The 24,398-nt window shown below is 40.9% G+C and overlaps 2 protein-coding genes across 8 annotated transcripts in view; both read right to left on the bottom strand.

The window, feature by feature from the left end:
* Positions 1–4,908, bottom strand: part of LOC115513919 (adenylate cyclase type 10-like) — a 51,285-nt gene extending 46,377 nt beyond the window's left edge. Inside the window, exons 1-3 of the mRNA XM_030315460.2 lie at positions 4,440–4,908; positions 3,548–3,652; positions 206–244 (exon numbers count right to left, since the gene is read on the bottom strand). Coding sequence (XP_030171320.1) covers positions 206–244; positions 3,548–3,652; positions 4,440–4,596 — 301 coding nt within the window. The 5' untranslated portion in view covers positions 4,597–4,908. The remainder of the gene's footprint in view (positions 1–205; positions 245–3,547; positions 3,653–4,439) is intronic.
* An 870-nt stretch (positions 4,909–5,778) lies between these two features.
* NFYA (nuclear transcription factor Y subunit alpha) overlaps positions 5,779–24,398 on the bottom strand; it is a 33,582-nt gene continuing 14,962 nt past the window's right edge. For 5 of the 7 annotated variants that reach the window (XM_030315451.2, XM_030315450.1, XM_030315449.1 and 2 more), the window contains 6 exons: positions 15,518–15,649; positions 15,225–15,330; positions 13,703–13,869; positions 12,469–12,642; positions 11,389–11,490; positions 5,779–8,394 (listed from right to left, as the gene is read on the bottom strand). In XM_030315451.2, the coding sequence (XP_030171311.1) occupies positions 8,341–8,394; positions 11,389–11,490; positions 12,469–12,642; positions 13,703–13,869; positions 15,225–15,330; positions 15,518–15,649 (735 nt within the window). In that variant the 3' untranslated portion in view covers positions 5,779–8,340. The remainder of the gene's footprint in view (positions 8,395–11,388; positions 11,491–12,468; positions 12,643–13,702; positions 13,870–15,224; positions 15,331–15,517; positions 15,650–24,398) is intronic. The other 2 variants (XM_030315453.1, XM_030315455.1) reach the window with 1 other exon arrangement.

Raw genomic sequence — 24,398 nt, 5'->3', positions numbered from 1 at the left:
ATATGAACTTAATACAGGCAAGGCTTTTCCACTAGATTGAGAAAACTTTTGAGGTACAGTGTCTTCTTCATCTTTGTTTCCCCAGGGCCTAGTACATATTAAATAATCAAACAATGCTGATTAATAAACAAATATGCCAAATTCCACCTAAATGCAGTCTTCCTCACTTACAGTCCTTTAACTATTCAGAAAAACTGAAAAATACCTGTGATATTTAGGATATCTCCTCCAAAACACAGCACATCTGAAATCAAGGAGAGAGAGGGAAATGCATCAAAATCAGATATACTAGGGGCACCTGGTCTTGGTTTTGGCTCAGGTCATGATCTCCTGGTTTGTGAGTTTGAGGCCCAAGTCAGGCTCCGCAGCTGGCAGTGCAGAGCCTGTTTGGGATTCTCTCTCTCCCTATGTTCCTCCCCCACTCACACTGTCTCTGTCTCAGTCAAAATAAATAAATAAACTTAAAAAAAATCAGATATACTAGAGCATGGGAGAATCATACATGATCGAAAAATTGACCTATTCTGAGTTTTTCCTCATATCTTCTCTGGTCTATTTATTCACTCCAAGGTTCAGACTCTTTCCCTTCGTTTCTCCCCAAATCTGTTTCTATCTCCATATTCTTTTTTTTTTTTTTTAACATTTTTTTATTATTGAGAGACACAGAGTGTGAGCAAGGGAGGGGCAGAGAGAGGGGGAGACACAGAATCCGAAGCAGGCTCCAGGCTCTGAGCTGTCAGCACAGAGCCCGACACGAGGCTCCAACTCACAAACCATGAGGTCATGACCTGAGCCGAAGTCGGACGCCCAACCGAGCCACCCAGGAGCCCCTCTATATCTATCTTCTTGAAAATGAAAGAACTACTACTGTTCTCTTTAAAGCCCCCCCCCCCCCCAATTTGTGTTCTGGATCCTAGCCCCTCCCATCCTTTCAAGAACTTCACTCCTTATCTCCTCTACTGGATCATTCCCATTAGTATCTTTAAAAACAAAACCAAAAAACAATAAAATTAACCCACCTATCCTTGACTTTACTTTCTTATTAGCTCCATTTTCCTGCTATACTCCCAACAACAAAAATTCTCAGAGTTGGCCATATTACAATTTGTTCGTCACATCCTTTTCACTCTGAAATGTTTTCTCTACCATTCTCAGCATTCTCTAATCTGACTTCCAACTCCATCACATCACTAAAATTCTCAAGATCATCAACAGCATTCATCTTGCAAAATTCAGTATTTTTCTCACATCACACTATACTTTATACCTTTCATTTCCAGCCCAGCCAGCCATAGCCCTCTTCTCCTAGAGACACTACTTCTTTGGCTTCAGGGACACCACAGTATCCTAACTGGGTGCTTTACAGTTTCTTTGGTAGGTTCTTTCTCTCCAATCATAATCTATCCTGGTCAAGTCCCTCAAGCCTCAGTCTTAGGCTCTTTCTCTTTACTTACACTCTCCTCATGTGGACTCAAACAGTTCTTAACTTTAAGTGACATCTTTATGCCATCGACTCACTTTTTGTCTCTAACAGAGATCTATTCTCTGAGCTCCAGTCTCAATCATAGCTACTGACTTCATTGTTCCATTTGAATGACTTATTGACATCTCAGATTCAATATATTCAAAACATAACCCTTGATTTTCTTTCTCAAAGCCCAGTCTTGCCCATCTTGGTTAAGTGACACCACCATCAATTCGTTATGAAAGCCAAAACTGTAGTCATTTTCCTCTCTACTTCCTGCTGATATCAATATATCAGCAAATCCTGTCTGTAGAACCTGCAAAACACATTTCAAATCAATTCATCTCTTTACAGCTCTGCTGACTTATCTCTAGACCGATGGTTTCAACCTTGGCTTCAACACTGGAATAGCCTGTAAAACTGAAAAAAAAAAAAAAAAATCCTTATTCCTGGGCCTACCTACCCCCCAGGTATTCTGATTTAACTGGATTAGGGTGAAGCCTAGACATCAGGACTTTTAAAAGCTCCCCAAGTGGTTATCTAATATGCTGCCAAGGTTGAGAACCACCATCCTAGACCAAATTGCCATCATCTCTCCACAGCTGCTACAACTGCCTCTTCCTGCTTCTGTTCTTACCACCTACCCCCATCAGCTCCCTATAATCCAGTCTCCATGAGGTAGTTAAAATAAGCTTTAAAAAAACGTGTATCGGATCACAACACAACCCTGCCAGAACCAGCAGTTTCCCTTTGTACAAAAATAATATAATCCAAACTCCTTGTAGCCTACAGAGCTCAGTGATCTCCAATCTTACCTCAAATCACTCTCCTCCCTGTGAGCCATGCTCTAGCCACACTGGCCTTTCGTTCCTAGAACATGCCAAGCTTCCTCCCATCTCAGAAGCTTTGCACTTGGCCTTCTTCTGCCTGAAGTGGTTTACCCCTTGTTCTTCACAAGGTGTTCCTCTCATCCTTTAGGTCTCAGCTTAAACACCTTCTCAGAGGAGCCACCCTACCTAACAGAAAATCTCTCACTGTACAATTCTGTTTTTACCATTACACCCTTATTTCCTTTGCAAAATACATAACCTATAACTATCTTGTTTACTTATTATTTGTCTCTCCCGCTGACATGGACAATCCAAGAGGGCAGGTACCATATCTTATTTTCCCCTGTATTTCTAGTACCCAGCAATTCCTGGTGTTATAATACATACATAATATATAATTTCTATCTCTCTCTTTCATCTAAACTTGATGAGAAAAATTTAAAGATCTTTCATAAAGGTTCCTCAGGGGTAAGGGGTGAGTGAAATTGACAAGTTCCTAAAGAAGATGCTACAAAGTAAGTATTCTGGTGCATCTCAGAATTATGGACATGACTGTATTGGTACTGACAGTAAAGGAAGGGAACATTATGTAAGTACTAAAGGACTAGAGTAATTTCTGTTGGGCAGAAGTTTGGCCAAGATCTCTGGCCCAGGGCATGATCTGTTGGGCAGATTTCAGATTAAGACTGAAATCTCCTCAAGGGCAGGTTTTTGCAAACCCTGCACGTTTCACAGTGCATATTACAGAATATGTACTCAATGTTTACTGCACACGTAAGGAGCTGTTGTTGTTTTTTTTTTCCCTCCCAGATTAGGCAATTTTCCACAAACTAAATGGCAGAAAATGAAGAAGACACTGATTCCTACTTCACAGGATCAGAATGCAATAGAATGGGAAGGTGTTTTGTAAATTACATCTGATATAAACATACGGGGCACATTGCATTATTGTTAGAAGAGACAACCAAAGGAATACTTTATTTAGAAACAAAATATAAGCAGCAAAGTAAAAACTCAAATTAGTATTTTCCCCCCTTTCTGAACATCAAGTCAACAGGATGTGAGACTAGGTAGAATGGCAGATACAGGCAAAAATCTAGCTTGTTAGTGGCAAGAAGAAGAAATAAAAAAGATGGTTAACACTGAAGGAATGACCCTGTAGTATTTTTTAAAGTAGCCCAGCCCCCCTTTTGTTACAAACCCTCAGGAGCCCAGGACCACAACTCCTCGCTTCCCTCCAATAGTCACTCACGCTCCACGATGTCACTAATGTAATAACTGAAGATGTGGGCCAGTTTGTCCATGTCATGTTCCGACTTGCAGGTCAGGCTGAACCTGTCCATTAATGCTGTAAACCCTAGCCGACAAAACAAAAATTACGTTAGCTGAACTTTTGGGCTCTATTCCCTCTACGCCGCAGGCCCAAAGGAAGCAGATCTCCTGCAGGTGAGTAATTTCATTTTCCTTGGAACAAGTGTTACTCAACGCAGTCAGGGCCACGCTGGCTGCTATTGCCTCTGAGAATCTGGAGAGCCACCCCCTCTGCGTTTCCAGGAGATGCAGATGAAGATTCGCCCACAAGCACCCCTTTCATCTCTAGCCAGCTACCACTTCTGCCATACCCTCTTACGCTCCCTGGCCAAGGGAAAAATGGGAATGACATGGGGGGATGGATAAAAGCTTTATGGAGAGCCCAGATGCTGAGCTCCTTGAGGTCAGGCACCTTAATCACTCATTTTCAGATCCAAGACACAGACTCCATAAATATTTAAAAGAGCAACTCTCAAAGTAGCTGCTGGATCTCTAATTCCTAGAGCGGTGGCGGGCACACACTTAAGGACGGACTCAAAGGAGGAATTTACTGAGCGAATAAATTAACTGGCTGAAGCAGTATGCGTACTGGGAGAAGTGGATTCAAAGCCTCCCATATTGCCCTGTAAAAGTCCTTCCCCTTTTCTGGGTCTTTCATTAACTTAAGGGTTCCACCAGACCATCCCGAAAGACGTCTCCCCGCTCTTAAAAAGACAGTCCAGGTTTCCCGAGGAAGCTGCAGCGACAGCCGTCAGGGCGCGCCTTTGCTCTCCAGAGGCCAAGCCTGTAACCGCCCCTCTGGCAAGGCGGGAGAGCGACGCTCCACCCCTCACCCGTCACGTGGACGCCAAGGAGGACGCCCTGGGCCGTGGCGAGCTCGGGTTCCGGTCCTCGGGGCTTCCTGAACACCAGCAGGTCGGGAAGCAGCGCCGCCAACCGGGCCTCTACTGGCCACAGAGAGGGAACCGCCGCCCGCTCGCCAGTCGCCATGGCGGCGGCGCGGTTGCCCGCCAACTTACCGGAACCGGGAGAGGGGGCCTCCACGTAGCAGCCAATCCGCAACGACAGCCCTGGCGAGTTCCTCCCACCAACCAATAACTGCAGGCTTCCTCGGGGCCCCGCCCCACCTGCTTCTCGCGCCTGCGCTCTAGCTCCTGCCTCCCAGGCAACAGGCCTGAGGAGTGTAAGCGCTTTAAAAGGAGTCGGGGTGACACTTATAAGTCTCGAAATATGGAGCCTCTGACTTTGGCCCAGGGCATGATCTCCCGGTTCGTGGGCTTGAGCCCCGCGTTGGGCTCTATGTGGACAGCTAGCTCAGAGCCTGGAGCCTGTCTACAGATTCTGTGCCTCCCGCTCTGTCCCCCAGCCCCACTCACACGCTCTCTCAAAAATAAAAAGCAAGCAAACAAAATCTTGAAACGCGAAGATGCTTCTACAATAAAACATCATCGCAGATAGTGTCAATGGGCGGGGGGTCTTTTCTTATCACCTATGAATACGTAAGGACAATGTTCGATTGGCTGTGTGTGTGTGTGTGTGTGTGTGTGTGTGTGTGTGTGTGTGTTTTAATACCCTTAGGCTAAGCTTATTTAAGTCAGTCCTTTCCCCCTGGTTAGGTAGTGCCTCCTATTTCTTTTATCTGCCAGGACAGGTCTATTGGGTGTCTCTAGCTCCTTGCTCCCTGCATGTTAATAGCGTATCCGAGGTTGCCCTTCAGTTGCTCAGATTCTTGGGAGAACTCACATTACTAATAGGGTGAGTGTGTTGTGAATTTTTAACAGGAAAGCATCCTTGTTTTTCTGCAGAAATAAAAGCAAAATCTAAAAATGCATCTTATCTTTAGTTCTACAATACCTAATCAACACCTATCACTGTTTCAGTGATAACTTAAAAGGGTTCATTTTGTGCCTGTAATTACTTCATCAAATTCTGGTTAACACTTTCAGTAGTAAAGCCAAATATAGATCTGCACACAGGTGACGGGAAAATACCTCCTTAGCAGGGTGGAGGGCCAAAAGGGAAGAAAAAGAGATTAAGGGGAGACACACAACTAAGAGGCCTGCACACCAGAAGTTTAACACTGTTCACAGAGCTCCTGTGTGTCTACAAAAAGCACAATTTCAACATTACAAACACAGCCTAGAACCCAAGGAATGTCAAAATTCAAATCACTTTTTAGTATTTTTACAAATTTATTTTAAAAAATAACAATTGCAATGACATCAATGATTGATCATCTGTACTCCCCCCTACTGCTGGGAGAAAAAACCTTTATAGTTGAGTCCCAAAGGAAAATCAAGACATTATTATCAGGCACCCAACAGCCAGAAAAAGTTCTGTTGGTCCAGTGGTATAGACACTGACATGTTCAATGTACCAGTGCAATTAAAATATATACATTTACAATTATCTTGCCAAAAAAAAAAAAAAAGCACTCAAGAAGTGAAATAACTATGCATTAAACCAATTATTCACTCATCCATTCACTCTTTCTGCATCTATGAAGTCATCACTACAGTTACAAGGACAAGTAAATGAACTTTTAGTAACAAAGAAAAAAATCCAAACCTCAACCCACCACTTTGCGGGTTATTATGGTGTGCTAAAATGGCCACAATAAAAGGGCCATGAGCTATCTGAGCAGTGACAAAATGACAACTGAAGCATTTTGTTTCAAAGAAAGCAAAACTCAAACTCATGGAAAAAAAAAACTGCAACAATATGAGGTTGATATTACTATGTACAAACTTACAGACACAAATAAATAGCATTTTAGAACTGCTGTTGGCTTAGGTCTGATGACTTTCTTTCTGAACTCTGCATCTTAAAGACTCCTGAACAAAACAAGGGATTGAAATTCCTCATTGCTTTTAGTAAACTAGCATCTGAAAAACTTGGGGCTTACTGAATGAAGTCAATGTCTGAAACCTAAGTCAAGAGCCAGAAGTTTCTAGTGAGCCTACCAAAGGGTGGGCTTCTCCTTATCTCTGGAAGCCAGGGCAGATGACTTAGATTCCAGGGACTAGAGAGATTCTTTCTTTCTTTGCATAGCTCTGTACCTCTATTTCTACCATTACAATTATTTCCCTTTGTGATATTTTCTTCAGAGGTTTAACTTCTTTTCCTTCTTAATACAATTAGGGTGAAATCAAAGAAAGTGCCAATCTTTGTTCTTGGTTATTTAAACCAAACCCAAATGTTCTTCAAAAGAATTCGGTCTTCCTTGTTATAGAGAAAGCAGCAACTTTTTTTCTGAAATCCTATCAGAGTTCCCCAAGGTTCAGCATCTAGAAAAGAAAATCGATTTCTGAGGCACAGTCCATTCTGGGAACTGTGGCCCTATTCCTGACCCTGCGGGCCATCACTACCACTAGTCTGTAGCTTATCCCCAGAAGGTGGATGCAATGTAAAAACCTTTCTGCTGGACAAGCCTATGTAGAAAAGGGGAAACATGGAAACTGGCACCAAAGAATCAGCTGCCAGGGGAATAAAGAGAATGTTTGCTCTCTGGGGCCAGCACAAAACAAAGTGCTGCAGGAGTGAAGCCAACATTCACCTTAAACTCGAGCAGGTAACCTGGAGTATGACAAGGAGAATGTGACTGAACAGTGCTTTCCAGACAGAAATTGTCAAAGACCAGTTCTTGGACTTCTCCCTTTCCATGCGTTATAGTTGAACTGTAAGTTATTCTTTTCATAATCCATCCCATGCATCCATCCACTGGAGAATCATGCTATGTGACAACACATGGGTATATATACTACCCTCTCTTCTTCGCTAGACTGAAACACATATGAACCCTTCTATTCCCCAAATGCTGTCACAAAGCCTATGATTGAAAATCTCCAGTTTGGCTCTCTGTTTAGGAGTTACTACAAATGTCCTCAGCACTTCAGCACAGAAGTTGTTTTATGGTTTTGTTCTCTACTTAGGAAAGGCAGTTTCAAGGTCCAATACCCTCTACGTTGTCTTAAAAGCAGCGGAAGCAAGAAATACAGTCCAGATGATCTGTCAACAGACCACAACTTTAAAGTCAAGGCTTTAAAAAAAAAGAGAGATTCAGCAATTTATAGATTTAGTGCTTGAGTCTTGTCATTCTATCCCCAGAGTTAGCTTTTTCTTGGCTGGAGTCCAAAAATACCAACCTACCATCTGGGTAGAAAGAGATTCCTATTATTACCACAGATTAGATGAATGTATCTCAGAGAATTTATTGTTTCCATATCACGAGATGGAACTTCCTTGCCTGGAGGCCACCTCTGAATACAGAGTGTCTGTTCAGTTAGTCAGCCTGCGATCCCCCGTCAGAGGGATGGATGCTGCTTAGATTCCATGGAAGGAGCGGGCTTTGGCTTCCCTGACTGCAGTCCTGGTGAAGGTTGTTCTCTGCTAAGATGGCTGGCTGGCTTCACTAGCCAACATAAGTGCTGTGTGTGTGCACTTATGTGCATGGGTCCCTTGCATCATCCTAATCCATGAAATGTCAATGTCATCAACAGTCTGAAATAGGCCCTGACTGAAAGGGCGAGACAAAGGCCTGCGACTTCAATTTGCCAGACATCACTGCAATTATAATACTGAGCCACTTATTAAAAATTAAGTGGTTTCTGTCCTGTAGAAAAGGGCAGAACATAATCGTCAGTGTCCCATCGGAAGAGGTGATCAATTTCCTGGAACAGTGGGAAACAGTGGCGAGGAACATAACCTTAATCTGCTCCCTCACGTGGCCTGGGGTTAGGACACTCGGATGATCTGTGTCATTGCTTCTTCATCTGCTTGGTTTGGATCCTAGAGACAAAGCATAATAGTGATTAAAGTCCTTTGTGAAAGCAGCAGGGAACTCATGGCTCTCACTCCTGACCATCATGGGTATACATACAACTTTGCTAAGTAAACCAAAGGCCTCTAATGCATCTAAGTCTACATATATGGATTAAAATGCAGCACCGTTAGAAAAGAAGAGATAATAAACATTTGTGTGAAAGGACTGTTAAGTGTGGCCTGGCAATCCATTTCCAAGCACTCCAGAGTTGACAGTGTATCTCTTTCCTAAGAGAATGTATGTTGTACTTACCCTTCAGGTTTAAGGGTCCTTATGTGGTCAAGAGGAAACCATGTCATGCTGTATTTTTATGCCTTGATTTTCTGATCACTGTATTTAGAGACTAAGCACTTAGCAGGGCTGGAAAGGACACTGGAATTTATTTATTTTAGCACACTCATTTTGTAGCTAAACCTGAAGCTGGATGGATAGTGATTTGCCTGGACTAGAGTGAGAAAGTCAGCTGCCCAGCTAGAACTGATACCCCAATCTATTGGCTCCCATTTAACCCTTTTTCCACTAAATTCTGCCTGCCGTCTCCCACTTAAAACCTCCAGTGTTAAGACAAGGATCAGTCCTTGGAAGCTTTCTGCAACACTCCACAATAACCACTTTCAGTTCTTGCACACCAAGGCTCTGAAGCTTCAACTGCCACAATCAAAGAAAAACCTGAAAGATTTCTGGAGGTAGTAGGACTGCAGCGAAGTCTTGAACAATGAGTAAGAACAATAACCAGCATTTACGGAGCCCTCACCATGCACTACATAACGTGCTAAGTAGGCACCCAATATAGCTTACTGCCTGGACTCTCCACCACAGCCCTGTTAAGTATCAACAGCATCCTACTTTACAGGTGAAGGAACTCAGGCCAAAAGTGGCTAAGTAAGGAACTTGACCAAGGTCCCATCGCTAGTACACAGAATTGGGAGAGTTCCTGGCATAATGCCCATAGATGGCACTCTACATCTGTACACCGCATGAACAAAAGAGGAAGAAGGAAGAGCTCTCAGACTACAGGTAGGAATTAACAGCACTGAAGGAAGAGTCTGTGCTCATGTGTGGATATACTGAGGACTCCTAGTCTGACACTGAAAGGGGTTGCTTGGAAGATATACAGAAACAGTTTGGGATCTGATGCAGTAAAAAATGAAAGCCAGCATGCATCCTTGAGCAGGGGACGAACATGATTAATTAACAAAGCACTAATTTAGGAAGACTGATTTGGCAATACTGCAGGTAGGCTGTAATGGTCACACAGAATAAAGTATCTGGAAATGGGGTGGGGCGAGGAAATCCATTTATTCAACAAACATTTACCAAGTGTTTGTTCTGGACTGGGCATTATACTAAGTCCAAACAATACAATGGAGGACAAGCCTCACCCTGAGTCTCTACGCGGCTTACAGTCTAGTGAAGGAGACAATTACACAAATAAAACAAGTCGGTTATTATGATGCTCAAAAGAAAAGGAAGACGTGAAAAAATAATGGGGTAGAAGAAACCTACTCTGGCTCCAGTCTCAGATTTAAATCAAGACCTAAAAGGTAAGAAAGAGATGGTCACACAAGAAGACGGCAGTGAAGGGGTGCCTGGGTGGCTCACTTGGTTAGGTGGCTGACTCTTGGGTTTTGGCCCAGGTCACGATCTCACAGTTTGTGAGGCTGAGTCCTGCATTGGGCTCTGTGTTGATGGCATGGACCCTGCTTGGGATTCTGTCTCATTTTCTCTCTGCCCCACCCCTGCTTGCTCTCTACTTCCCTCTCTGAAAAATAAATAAACATTAAAAAACAACAACAAAAAAGATGGGAATGAAAAGCTTTACAGATTAGCTATTTCCAAGACAAAGGTCCAACAGCAGAAGACAGACCAATGAACAGTATAGCGAGAGCATAAAGATAAAGAGTAGGAAGAATGAAGCTGGAGGTAGGGAGGAGCTGGATCACACAAGCGCCTTTTTGGCCATGGTAATAAGCACTTTGGATTTTAGTCTAAGTGCAAACGGGAAATGGCAGAGGGTGGAAGGGGTTTAAGCAGGGCAGTGATGGGAGATGACACCCATTTTAAGAAGACCACACAAAGACGTAAAGAATGGACCAGAGGGGCACAAGGATGGAAGAAGGGAGGAGACCAGCAGGCTGCTGTTACATTAACTGAAGCAAAAGAAGAAAGGATTTCTCAAAACTGACAGCAGTTGGAAGGGGGAAAAAAAGGTAACTGATTCAGGTAATATTTTAGAGGTAAAACCAAGAGGACTTTTTGAAGAATTGGACAATTCAAGCTTTAGCAACTGGGTGCATGGACATGTCACGGGGATTGAGTACCTACTTTAGGGATGAAAAACAAAATAAAAATCAAGAGTTCTATTTCATATATACTGATTCAGGAATGCCGGTAAGATACAATCAGTGGAATCAGATGCAATACAACAGTTACAAATTAAGTTCTGGAGTTATACTCCTTTGAATTTCAGGTGCATCATTTTATTAAGCATTTTACCTTGGGCAAACAACTTAACCTCTCTAAGCCTCAGATTCAACTGTAAAATGGAAATAAGAATTCTCACCTCATGGGGCTTGAGGTTGCTCCAAAGATTCAATGAAATAAAAAATGCTTATAAAAGTGCTTAATGTAATGGCAGGCACATAGCAGTTAAGTGTTGGCTACTGGTGGCTGTGCTACTACACTAAGAGACAATAAAACTTATTCTTTTAAAATCAACAAAGATGAGAATTTCAAGAAGGAATTAATAGTAATAATCTGCAAAGATGGTGAGGAAAAAAGGCCACTGGATTAAATACCTTTAGTGCTTTAGGGCAAAAGAGAATCTAAGAGATACAATGTTGCATTCAACATAGAACAGGTAATTAGTCCCTGGTGTGAAAGTTACAAGAGGACACTGAATGGTCCTCCTGAGAAAATACAAGGTAAAAAGAGAAGAATGAAATGTATAATCTACTTACCTGCATATGGGGACTATCCTTTTCCTTTGGAGAGAAAAACCGTCCACCTTCACCCCGCTTCCGAGCCATGGCGTGACGGTGCCGAGACTCATGCAGGTATTTCTAAAACGAAAGAAATAAAGGTACTAGTTGGAAAGAGCATAGTTACCTAATGCCCAAATTCTATGCTCTGAAGTTCAGGAGAGCTGCCATCAGAGCCACCAGGGGTAATTATGACCTTGAATTATGGAGGAAGCTTTGGAGGAAACACTAGGCAGCGGCTAACTATATATTAACTATCATAAAAATGTGAATGCTAATGAATGACAAATAAAAACGATTCCCCAAAGGTAAAGCAATGATCACTACCTACACCTCCCCATATACGCTTCAGTAATAGACCAAATGGCCGTTCAGTAGAAAGACTGCATTTCCTGACCTTATTCACAGTTAAGTGTGGCCACGTAATTAAGTTTTGGTTAATGAGATGTAAGGAACTTCTTCAAAATTTCCTTTAAAAAGAGTGCCTTTCCACAGGACTCCGGGGTGGCTCAGTCAGTTGAGCGTCTGACTCTTGGTTTCAGCCCAAGTCATGATCTCATGGTCATGGGATCGAGTCCTGCATCAGGTTCCATGCTAGGTGTGGAGCCTGCTTAAGATCCCCCCTCTCCTTCTTTTTCTCAACATAAATAAACTTAAAAAAAAAAGAGAGTACCTTTCTTGTTCCCCTTGTTCCTAGGCGGGAGCCCAAGCAGTCATCTTAGACTAGGACTAGCACACTAAGTTTATCAGAACAGTGAGACAGGAAGAGAGAGCATCATGAGGATGGACTCTGGAAATTTGCTACAGGCTCAGGATAATTTCTCTCTGGACTGAATTTATGTAAGAAAGTAATTAACTCTTATTTAACCCACTGTTACTGTTTTGTTTTCTAGTTGCAGCCACAGAGAGCAATATCAAATGCTAACTTTTTACAAAAGATCACAGCTCTTTACTTTCAATTGTTTGGAAAGTACTCAAGGAAACAAACCATATGAAAGAGAATTTCAAAAGTAGAACCCTGCCCTTTCTCTTCCTTCTCCTTCCCAATGGTATACACACCCTTCTTTCCTTTGGAATTTTCCCTTCAGCCTCTAGTTTAGCTCGGGCTTGCCTCCTCTTCAGTATACGGTGGTACTGTTTGGCATTCACATAGAGAGGCTCTTCTTCCAGCATCTCTGCCCCAGGGAGAGGGATTCTTTGGATAGCAGGCACAGAGCCAGCACCAGGCACCATCTGTGTGAAGAGAAAACCACAGCTTATTAAATAGTGACACAGGAAACATTTTCTTGGTCTCTGTTAAACTTTTTTTTCTAAATGCTATAAAAAGTAGCTTTCATACAGCACTTAAATGCAGATTCCTGGAAAACATTTACACTAAAAGGTCTTCATTTTAAACAAACATTCCAGATGATTCCATCTTGGGGGGCCCAGAAGCCACACTGACAAGGACACTAGCACGTCCAAATTCTTGTCCACCTATGACTCCATTTTCTAGAAATGTCTGCTGCCATCTAATGGTCAGGAACAGTAATCACAGAGAATGAAACAGTACGAAGGTAGGTAGGCAGGCAGAGGTTGACCAAGTGCTACCAAATGCCTACAGTTACAGAAACAATTTAATTAACAACTTAGCTTAGTATATAATTAAATTCTAATTTTTCTAAGCAAATTAAAACTAAAAACACTGTATAAATGTCTGAGGAAACCAGGAACAGATTCCCATGCCCCAATCCCTTCTCAACCTTTAACAACTTTGGATGGATGTGTTGATTCTTCTGGTAGCTTCCTCCACCTCTCTGCAAGATTCTACTACTTGTTCTTAATTTACCCATTTTAGGGACCGTGTACTACTCATCTTTCCCCTTCCCTATCTTCCTCATGTATTTGTAGCACACATTTCTTGGTTTCTTTAAGAATTACAATCTAATTTTGAGTTTACTTCTTGTTTCCCTCACTGGGGGCAATGTATTTTCCACTTTCCAAAGGTCAGTAGTCTATGCCTTCATTATTTGAATTCTGAAGATTACACAAAAGCAGGTATTTCTGTTTATCCTCTGCTGTATCTCCAGCACCTAGAAGGTGCTCAGGATGAATTATAGTTCATTGTAATGTTTCTTGTAAAAGTAGATCTCTTTAAGTGCCTTAAGGATCAATTCAATCCTAAGTGGTCAGCAGCATCAACAAGCTTTATGAGAGACATCAAAGTGCAAGGTCAAAAAAACCTTCAATGACAAGAGACATATGGAAAGATAAATGACAAAAGAACAGTGAGGTGAAGAATCAGTTTCCTTACCATGACCATCCCTCCTGAATTGACCACATTGCCTGCCACTGGTAGTGTAACAGTGACAGTCCCCTGTCCACTGCTGGTGGTGTTGGTGTTGGCTCCTGTCTGAACAATCTGTGCTCCTGCCAAACTGGCTGCTGGGATGGTGATCATGCCTGAAACAGGGACTGTGACTTTAAGAAAATAAAACACAAAACAAACAAAAAACAGGTACACAGAAAGAAGGGAACACAGTTAGTCCCTCTTCTACCTGGCACACACTTCCTTACCCTGGAGAAATATACTACACAGCACAAGGGGAGAAGCAGCACTCTCCTACTCTGCCTGGTTTGCTGCATGTAACCCAAGTAATCATGATCCTTGATATTCTATTAAGTGTCTGGATTCCAGTTCTGATAAAACTTATCCTTGAAATGGATACCTCCCTGGGTATCCCAGTAATAGTTTTCAACAGCTGGTGAGAAAGTCTGGAGGCCTCCCCTTCTGCGAGTCGGTCTGCCTTGTGCTACACTCACTATTTTTGTATATATGAACGATCTGCCTCAGGACAGAGATTCTTTAAAGTTGTAATTTGTTTATCCTCAACTGACAATAGCTCAACCTGTCGCAGAACTAAAACTTAAAATTAAACCAAGCACTCCAGGCTCCCCAACTATCACCAGCACAACTTAAGGATTTGGCTCACCATTTTCTATTCGAGCTCCTGCCTGGGCTCAGTCCAGTTCTTCAATCTCAGGCCTTCTCCTGAGTCACAGGAGAGCACACTTCCTGCCCTCACTGGATCTTGTATACTGCTACATTTTAATTACAAGTCAAACGTTTAGTCCTGGACTCTGGGATGTCCCTTCCAGATTTAATGATCTGACAGATGCTTCCCAAAGCTCTCAAGTTCAGTTTGAGCCATCTCCTCTTGTCTGAAGTCCATTCTCCTCCCAAGCCACACAGATTTCATGGCTCTGTATTTATGCATTATCTAGTCCTAGAACCTACCTCTATAAAAGCTCCGCGCTGCGTTTATTTGGTCACATGTATGTCTCCCATGATAGATTTAGGAGCTCTTCGGGAAGAAAATTTGTTTCTTAGTAAAGTAAGCATAGTGGGCATGTAAGTCTTTTGGACAGAAACTAATAATCAAGTTGGCCGGAGAGAAAAGAAAAAGACCATAAGCAGCAAAAACACTAAATGCCAACTTGACTTCTGATCTACTTCTTCCACTACCAACTATGAAACTCCCTATTTCCAATCTTCCATTTAGAAACATTTTTTCCCAGAAAGGATCAAAAGCTTATATCATCCCCAGGACCAGTCTTTAAACAACCACGGTAGGAACTCCTACAAATGTTACCATCACCGGTCACATATTAATGACAAGAAAACAACAACCAATGGAGACTTAGAAAAAATTTTTGTTGTTGTTCACAAATATGTTGGGCGGAGGTCACCACAAAATTTCTGAAGTAGTCATTTGCCCCAAGGATGAAAAAGACATGCTCTCCCAAGTCCTCTGGAAACGCAGATGCACACTTACCTTGCTGCAGAATGGTGCCATCTGCATTAACTGGCTGATAGACGATGGTCTGCCCTTCAGCAGTCTGAGCCACTTGCTGGCCCTGGACCGCAATCTGCTGCTGGGTCTGAAGGAAATAAATCAGGACAATTTAACAAAGGACCCCTTCTTAAAAAAAAAAAAAAAAAAGAAAATACAACATTTGTGATGGTTTTCTTCCCCATTTTTACTTACTACTTATGAAATATTTGCCTCAGCTGTCTGACCCTTTCAAATCAGCTGCGCTCTTGTGTTGACAGAGAGAATGGAATTACCTGGGTCTGTCCAGCAGTGACTGCCGTCTGGGGCTGCTGGATGATGATCTGCTGGGTCTGGCCCTGCTGGCCCTGCACCTGCACAGCCTGCCCGCCCTGGATCTGGATCTGTCCAGGTGGGACCAACTGTATCTGTGCAAGAGAACACAAAGAAAGGTTAGTACCCTGCTGGCGTTGGTCTCTTTTTGTCCCGGAGTATTAGTTATCCAAATTCCTCCAGAAAGCAAGAACGGCTCGGAAGAAGGTAAAAGAATCTTGTTCTGCTCTCTGTTATAAATTAGACAGAAGTTGTTTGCCATTGATGAAACAATGGAGGAATTTTGGCTGCTGTCTAGATACAGGATTATTTTTAAGGAATCAGAGTCAGTTGTAAAAAAGATGATATAGAACCATGCCGGCATGGTTATATGTACTGTTAAAGCATGTTCATTTAAAAATACATTCTGAAGTATTTTTTAAAGATGAAATAATATATATATCCAAAAGAATCCTTGAGAGAGTAAGGGGATACAGATGCAACCAGAAGACTGATTATGTGTTGACGACTGTTGAAGCTGCAAAATAGGGATTTAGCACACAGTTCTCTTTAGTTTTGTCTGTTTAATGCCTTCTATAATAAAATGTTAAAAAACAATCAAGTTATTCCCAATTTTTCCAAGTGGGGGTCTATGAATATGTATATACAAAAGCTTTAAACACACAGAGAAATCAAGATTATCATCTTAGAAACCCATGCAGACATCACTCAGATTTAACAAGTTGCTTCATTTAACATTCCCTTCCCATCTAAAAGTTATTCACCGCATTAAAATGTGGTCATCCTTACAGAACATTTCACACACGTATATCCATAAAAACATATGGTACTCTTCTGCGTTTGTTAAGTTTCACATAAATAGTAACATACTGTATCTCTCTACAATTTGCTTTGATCAGTCATCATTTTCAAAATTTAGCCAGTTAACAACTAGTTCACTCATTGTTTAAAGTATGTATGTATTTTTAAGTAATCTCTACACCCACCATGGGGCTCGAACTCACGACTGAGATCAAGGGTCACATGCTCTTCTGACTGCGCCAGTCAGGCGCCCCAGAACTAGTTCACTCATTTTAATTGTCAAGTATCACAATAAATGTTTATGCTGTAACCTATTCATACGTGCCCCTTAATTTGGGATTTTCTCCAACAATCTTAGATTTATAAATTTTATTTTACAAAAAAAAAAAAAAAAAAACCAAAGAATGCATATCCTTGTGCAAATATTGAGTTTCTGAAGTATTAAAAGTAGGATTCCTGTGTTGAAGGAGACAGGTGTGTGGTAGGCAGCCTCTAAAATGGTTTCCAGATGCCTTCTGGTAATCACTTCTTTATGTGATCTTTCCCATGAGTGTGCTGCACCTACTGACTCACTTCTAACAAACAGAACATGGCAAAAGTAGTGGGACATCACTTTCGAGATTAGGTTACAAAGACGGTGACTTCCATCTTGCTGTTTCTCGCTCTCCCTCACTCACTCTGAGGGATGATAGCTGTTGTGTCACATGCTACCCTACAGAGAGGCTCACATGGCAGGAACCGGTGTCAGTGGCCAAAGTTGGGAAGGACCTGATACCCACAAAGAGCCACGGAAGTGGAGTTTTAAAGTGGATTCATCCCCGGTTGAATCTCCCCCGGACTGCAGCCCACAGTGCATCAAGAGACACACTGAGTCAGAGGACCCAGACAAGCTGTGCCAGAATTCGTGACCCACAGAAACTGTGAGATGATAATTTGTTTTAAATCACTAACATTTAGGATAATTTATCTGCAGCCAAAGATAATTAATACACGTGTCCGATTATATTCCTCGTACATCTATTTTCCAACACCCTAACACCCAGTACTGTCTAGTGTTTGCTAGTTTTGATTTAATTCGCATTTCTAATTTGATTCCTGGATTTGGACAGCTAAACCTCAGCTAACGATTTTGGACAGAGAGGGAACCTGTGCTTTTCAAATCTGTTTTCTTTCATTTCTCTTTTTAATGGCTATGGCTAATTTATTAGAAGTGTCATCATAAATGTGACAAGAAATCTGAAAAATATTTAAGTTTTTTATAATTAAAAAAACTAGTAACATTTTGACTGTTGGGTGCACAGAATCCTGTTTTCATGTAACAGCAAATGTACACATTTCTTTAAGAACAAAAGAGAATGCATTTAGGAAGGCCCCACAACTCAAAATTCCCAGCATTTTATATACAAATTCACACCTAAGCAACAGCCAAGGGTATAGAGCAAAAGTTTCTCCTAACAACTCCTTCATCTCCCTTCTCATTAATTCATTCATTCCATCGCCAGACATTTTTGATCTGGGTGTTATTTCAACAGAGTAGGGATTTTTCCCCTTCATTCTGTTACTGTAGTATATATCACACTGATCAATTTTCTATGTTGAAGCACTCTTATCTCTAGGAATAAATCCCACTTGGTCATGGTGTGTAACTTTTAATATGCTCTGGATTTGGTCTGTTAGTATTTTGAGAAGATTTTTGATCAATGTTCATAATGAATATTTTTTGGTAATGTCTTTGTTTGGTTTTAGAATCAGAATAATGCTGGCCTCATAGAATGAATTACAAGTGCTCTTTTCTAACTTTAGGAAAAAGTTTGAGAAACTGTATTCGTTCTTCAAATTTTTGGTAAAATACACCAGGGAAGCCATTAGTGCTTTTATTTATTGAGAGATTTTTGAGTACTGATTCAAGCTCCTTAGAAATTATAGCTCTATATTCTGGTTTCTCTTCAGATCGCAAAAATCTTTCACCTTTTACTAATTGTGGGTCCATTTAGATCTTTTCAGGTTTCCTATTTCTTTGTAATTGAGTCTTGGTAGAGTAGATTTTGATTCTAGGAATTTGTCTATTCTTTTAGTTATTCAATTTGTTGCATTTGGTTGCTCATAATACTTCTTTTTTTCAAGATTTTATTTCAATTCTAGTTAGTTAACATAATGGTAAAATTAGTTTCAGGTGTAGAATTTAGTGATTTGTTATTTACATATAACACTCACTCAGTGCTCATCCCAAGTGCCCTCCTTAATCCCCATCACCCATTTAGCCCATCCCCTTACCCATCTCCTTCTATTGACTCTCAGTTCTCTGTAATTAAGGGTCTCTTACTGTTTGCTTCCTTTCTTTCTTTTCCCTACGTTCATGTTTCCTTAAGTTCCACATGAATGAAATCACATAGTATTTGCACTCTAGCTCCATCTACATTGTTGCAAATGCAAGATTTCATTCTTTTTTTAAAGTTTATTTATTTTGAGAGAGCACAAGTGGGGGAGGGGCAGAGAAAGAGAGAGAGAGAGAGAGAGAGAGAGAGAGAGAGAGAAAAAGAGAGAGAGAGAGAGAGAGAGAGAGAGAATGAATCCCAAGCAGGCTCTGAGCTAACAGCAGGGCTCAATCCCATTAACTTTGGGATCATGACATGAGCCAAAACCAAGAGAGTCAGGCTCAACCAACTGAGCCACCCAGGCACCCCAAGATTTCATTCTTTTTGATGGCTGAGTAACAACATTCCATTGTGTATATATACCACATCTTTATCCATTCATCAGTTGATGGACATTTGGGCTCTTTCCAAAGTTTGGCTATAGTTGATAATGCTGCTGCTATAAACATTGGGGTGCATGTGTCCCTTCAAATCTGTATTTTTGTATCCTTTGGGTATATACCTAATAGTGTAATTGCTGGGATGTAGGGCAGTTCAATTTTTAACTTTCTGAGGAAACTCGATACTGTTTTCCAGAGTGGTGGCACCAGTTTGCATTCATTCCCATCAACGGTGCAAGAGGGTTCTTTTTTCTCCACATACTTGCCAACACCTGTTGTTTTTGATTTTAGCCATTCTGACAGGTTATCTCATTGTAGTTTTGCTTTGCATTTCCCTGATGATGAGTGATGTTGAGCATCTTTTTATGTGTCTTTGCCATCTGGATGTCTTCTTTGGAAAGATATATATTCATGTCTTCTGCCCATTTCTTAACTTGATTACCTATTTTTGGGGTGTTAAGTTTAAGCTCTTTATAGATTTTGGATACTAACCCTTTATCTGATACATCATTTGCAAATATCTTCTCCCATTCTGTCAGCTGCCGTTCAATTTTGTTGGTTTCCTTAGCTGTGCAGAAGCTTTTTATCTTCATGTTCTGATCATTTTTGCTTTTGTTTCCCTTTCCTTCGGAGATGTCTTAAAAAGCTCTTATGGCTGGGGCAACTGGGTGGCTCAGTTGGTTAAACGACTGACTTCCGCTCAGGTCATGCATGATCTTATGGTTTGTGAATTTGAGCCCCGCGTAGGGCTCTATGCTGACAGCTCAGAGCCTGGAGCCTACTTCAGATTCTGTGTCTCCCCCTCTCTCTACCCCTCCCCCTGCTCACACTCTGTGTCTCTCTGTCTCTCAATAATAAATAAACGTTAAAAAAAAATTTTTAAAAAAAGTTCTTATGGCTGAGGTCAAAGAGATTGCTGCCTGTGTTCTCCTGTAGGATTTTGATGGTTTTCTTACAATTAGATCTTTCTTTCATTTTTAATTTGTTTTTGTGTATCATGTGAGAAAGTGGTCCAGTTTCACTCTTCTGCATGTTGCTGTCCAGTTTTTCCAATACCATTTGTTGAAAAGACTGTCCCTTTTCAACTGGATAGTCTTCCCTCCTTTGTCAAAGATGGCAGGTGACCATATTGTTGTGGGTCCATTTCTGGGTTTTCTGTTCCATTGATCTGTGTCTGTTTTTGTGCCGGTTCCACATTGTCTTGATGGCTACAGCCTTGTGATATAGCTTAAAAGTCCGAAATTGTGATGCCTTCTGCTTTGCTTTTCTTTTTCAAAATTGCTTTGGCTACCTGGTTTTGTGTGTGTGTGTGTGTGTGTGTGTGTGTGGTTCCACACAAATTTTAGGATTGTTTGTTCTAGCTCTGTGAAAAATGGTGGTGGTATTTTGATAGGGATTGTATTACATGTGCAGATTGCTTTGGGTAGTATACAAATTTCTACAAGATCTGTTCTTCCAATCCATGAGCATGAAATGTTTTTCCATTTCTTTGTGTCCTCTTCAATTTCTTTCATAAGTGCTCTATAGTTTTCAGAGTACAGGTCTTTTACCACTTTGGTTAGGTTTATTCCTCGATGTCTTATGGTTTTCGGTACAATTGTAAATGGAGTCAATTTCTTGATTTCTCTACATTGATGTTGTATCTTGCTGAGTTTGTAATTGCTGAGTTCTAGCAATTTTTTGATGGAGTCTTTTGGGTTTTCTACATAGAGTACCGTGTCATCTGTGAATAGTGGAAGATGGACTTCTTCCTTGATGATCTGGATGCCTTTTATTTCTTTTTGTTGTCTGATGGCTGAGGCTAGGACTTCCACTACTATTAAATAACAATGGTGAGAGTGGACATCCCTGTCTTGTTCTTGACCATAGAAGAAAAGTTCCTAGCTTTTCCAGATTGAGGATATTAGCTGTGGGTCTTTTGTATGTGGCCTTTATGATGTTGAGCTACCTTCCCTCTATTCCTACTTTGTTGAGGGTTTTTAATCAAGAAAGGATGATGCATACCGTCAAATGCTTTTTTTGCATCTATTGAAAGAATCATATGTTCTTATCCCTTCTTTTATTAATATGGTGTATCATGTTGATTGATTTGCGAATATTGAACCACCCTGCAGCCCATGAATAAATCTCACTTGATTGTGGTCGATAATTATTTTAATGTACCGTTGGATTCAATTTGCTAGTATCTTTGAGAATTTTAGTGTCCATGTTCATCAACGATATTGACCTGCAATTCTCCTTTTTAATGGGGTCTTTCTCTGGTTTTGGAATCAAGGTAATACTGGCCTTGTAAAAGTTTGGAAGTTTTCCTTCCATTTCTATTTTTGGAACAGTTTCAGAAGAATAGGTATTGACTCTTCTTTAAATGTCTGGTAGAATTCCTCTAGGAAGCCACCTGGCCCTGGACTTTGGTTTGTTAGGAGATTTTTGATTATTGATTCAATTTCTTCAATGGTTATGGGTGTGTCCAAGTTTTCTATTTCTTCTTGTTTCAGTTTTGGTAGTTTTATGTTTCCAGGACTTTATCCATTTTTTCCAGTTCATCCAGTTTGTTGGCATAATTTTTCATAATATTCTTATAACTTTATATTTCTGTTGTGTTGGCTATGATCTCTCCTCTTTCCTTCATGATTTAATTTATTTGGGTACTTTGTCTTTTCTTTTTGAGAAGTCTGGCAGGGGTTTATCAATTTCATTAATTGTTCTCAAAGAACCAGCTCTTAGTTTCATTGATCTGTTCTACTGGGCTGGTTCGTTTCTATAGCATTCACTTCTGCTCTAATTTTTATTTCCCTTCTTCTGCTGGCTTTAGGCTTTATTTGCTGTTCCTTAGGTGTAAGGTTAGGCTGATATATATGAGACTTTTCTTGCTTCTTGAGGTAGGCCTGTATTGCTATATACTTCCCTGTTATGACTGCCTTTGCTGCATCCCAAAGGTTCTGGACTGTTGTGTTTTCATTTCCATTTGCTTCCATGTCTTTTTTTTTTTTTTTTTTTTTTTTTTTTTTTCTTTAACTTCCTGGTTAACTCATTTATTTAGTAAGATGTTCTTTAACCCGTAAGTATTTATGGTCTTTCCAAAATTTTTTGTGGTTGACTTTCAAGTTCCGTAGCATTGTGGTCTGAAAATATGCATGGTATGATCTTAATCTTTTTGTACTTCTTGAGGTCTGATTTGTGACCCAGTATGTGATCTATTCTAGAGAACGTTCTGAGTGCACTGGGAAAAACGTGTATTCTGCTGCTTTAGGATGAAATGTTCTGTAGGTGTCTGTTAAGTCCATCTGGTCCAGTATGTCATTCAAAGCCATTGTTTCCTTGTTGATTTTCTGCTTAAATGATCTGTCCATTACTGTAAAGGGCGGTGTTAAAGTCCTCTACTGTTATCAAATTATTAATCAGTGAGTTTATGTTTGTTAATTGATTATACACACACACACACACACACACACACACATATATTTGGGTGTTCTCAATTTTTACCTCAGGTGTGTAGCTGGATTTCAAAACTCCAAATTTTAGGGGCACAGTGCAGACCCATGCTGATCCTCTGGGGGAGGGTCTCACTGTGTGGTGGCTGGTGCTGGTTTGTTCTACACACAGGATTACATGATGCTAGGAGTTTATGGTAGAGCGCAGCTAAAAGCTGGCTTCCAGGTTAGCTGCTTTCAGCAGGTGCCTCTGCTATGCTAATTAATGCAGCCGCTCAGTGGCACCCACCTTCTCTTCTGTCCCAAGAAGCAGTGCCACCTCTCCTAAATGCAGTCCAAAAAGGGGAACTGTTGCCCCCTGTGCAACCCAGCAGATCTTCAGAGCATGCTGTCTGCTCACAGGCCTCTGCCCTCTTTCCCCACGGGAGAACCACTAAGCCAGCCAGGCAGGATTCTAACAATGGTGTGGACTTTCAAAACTTTAGACTCTTAGCTCCACTGCTTGCAAAAACTTGCAATAACCAGCCCTTCTTCCTTTCCCAGTCAATGGTTTTGGGGAAGAGCTTTTCTTGTGCAATCCCCTGCACACTGCTCTCTTGCTCTCTCTCTCCATGATCAGTGCTCCCTCTCCTCTGCAGCACCCACAGTTCTTTTTTCCCCCAAATCAACTCTCTGCAGCTTCTACCTTCCACTATGTGGCCATTTTTCTCCCTTTGCATGTGCAGTTCTCTCAGGCCTCAAGATTTCTTAAGTGTTCAGAATGGTTTGATATTTATCTGGCTGTGTTTGAGGGAGGATGCAAGCACAGGGTGCCCCTACTACTCTGCCATCTTAACTCCTCCCTCACTCATAATAATCCTATGATCTTTTCATTTCTGTAGAATTGGTAGTAACATCCTCACTTTCATTTCTTTTTTTTTTTATTAATTTTTTTTAAGTTTATTTATTTATTTTGAAAGAAAGAGAAAACACAAGCTGGGGAGGGGCATAGAGAAGGAGACAGAATCCCAAGCAGGCTCTGTGCTGTCAGCACAGAGCCCATCATGGGGCTCGAACTCACATACTGTGAGATCATGACTTGAGCTGAGATCAAGAGCCAGACACTTAACCAATGGAGCCACCCAGGCACCCCTGCCCCCACCACTTTCATTTCTGATTTTAGTTATTGAGACTTTTTCTTTAGTCTATCTAGCTAAAGATTTGCCAAGTTTGTTGATTATTTTCAAAGAACCAACTTTTGGTCTCATTTGTTTTCTCTATTGTTTTTCTATTTCATTTATCTCTGTTCTTTCTTTCTTTTGGCCAGCTTTGGGTTTAATTCATTCTTTTTCTCATTCCTTAAGTTATAAGGTTAGGTTGTGGATTGTCAATCTTTCTTATTTTTTAATGTAGGCATTTATAGCCATAAATTTCCCCCTGAACACTGTTCTTGCCATGTCCTGTGAATTTGTATGTTGTGCCGTTGTTTTCATTCACCTGTACTTTCTAATTTCTCATGTAATTTCTCCTTTGATCCATTGTTTATTTAAGAGTGTACTGTTTGATTTCCACAATTTGTGACTTTTCCACTTTTATTTCTGTTGTTAATTTCTAACTTCATCTCACTGTGGTCAGAGAAGATACTTTATATGCAATCTATCTAAGACTTAATTTGTGACCTGACATATGGTCTTTCCTGGAAAGTGTCCCAGATGCACTTGAGGAAGATGTTTATGCTATTGTTGATTATTCTGTATATGCTTGTCTTATCTAGTCGGCCTATTGTTTTATGTAGTTTATTCCTTTACTTATCTTCTGTCTGGTTATTGTAGAGTTGTCTATTTCTCCCCTCAAATCTGTCAGTTTCTGCTCCATGTA

The sequence above is a fragment of the Lynx canadensis genome, chromosome B2 (genome assembly GCF_007474595.2).
Source record: "Lynx canadensis isolate LIC74 chromosome B2, mLynCan4.pri.v2, whole genome shotgun sequence".
Classification (NCBI taxonomy): domain Eukaryota; kingdom Metazoa; phylum Chordata; class Mammalia; order Carnivora; family Felidae; genus Lynx; species Lynx canadensis.
This window is presented reverse-complemented; position numbering and strand designations above follow the sequence as displayed.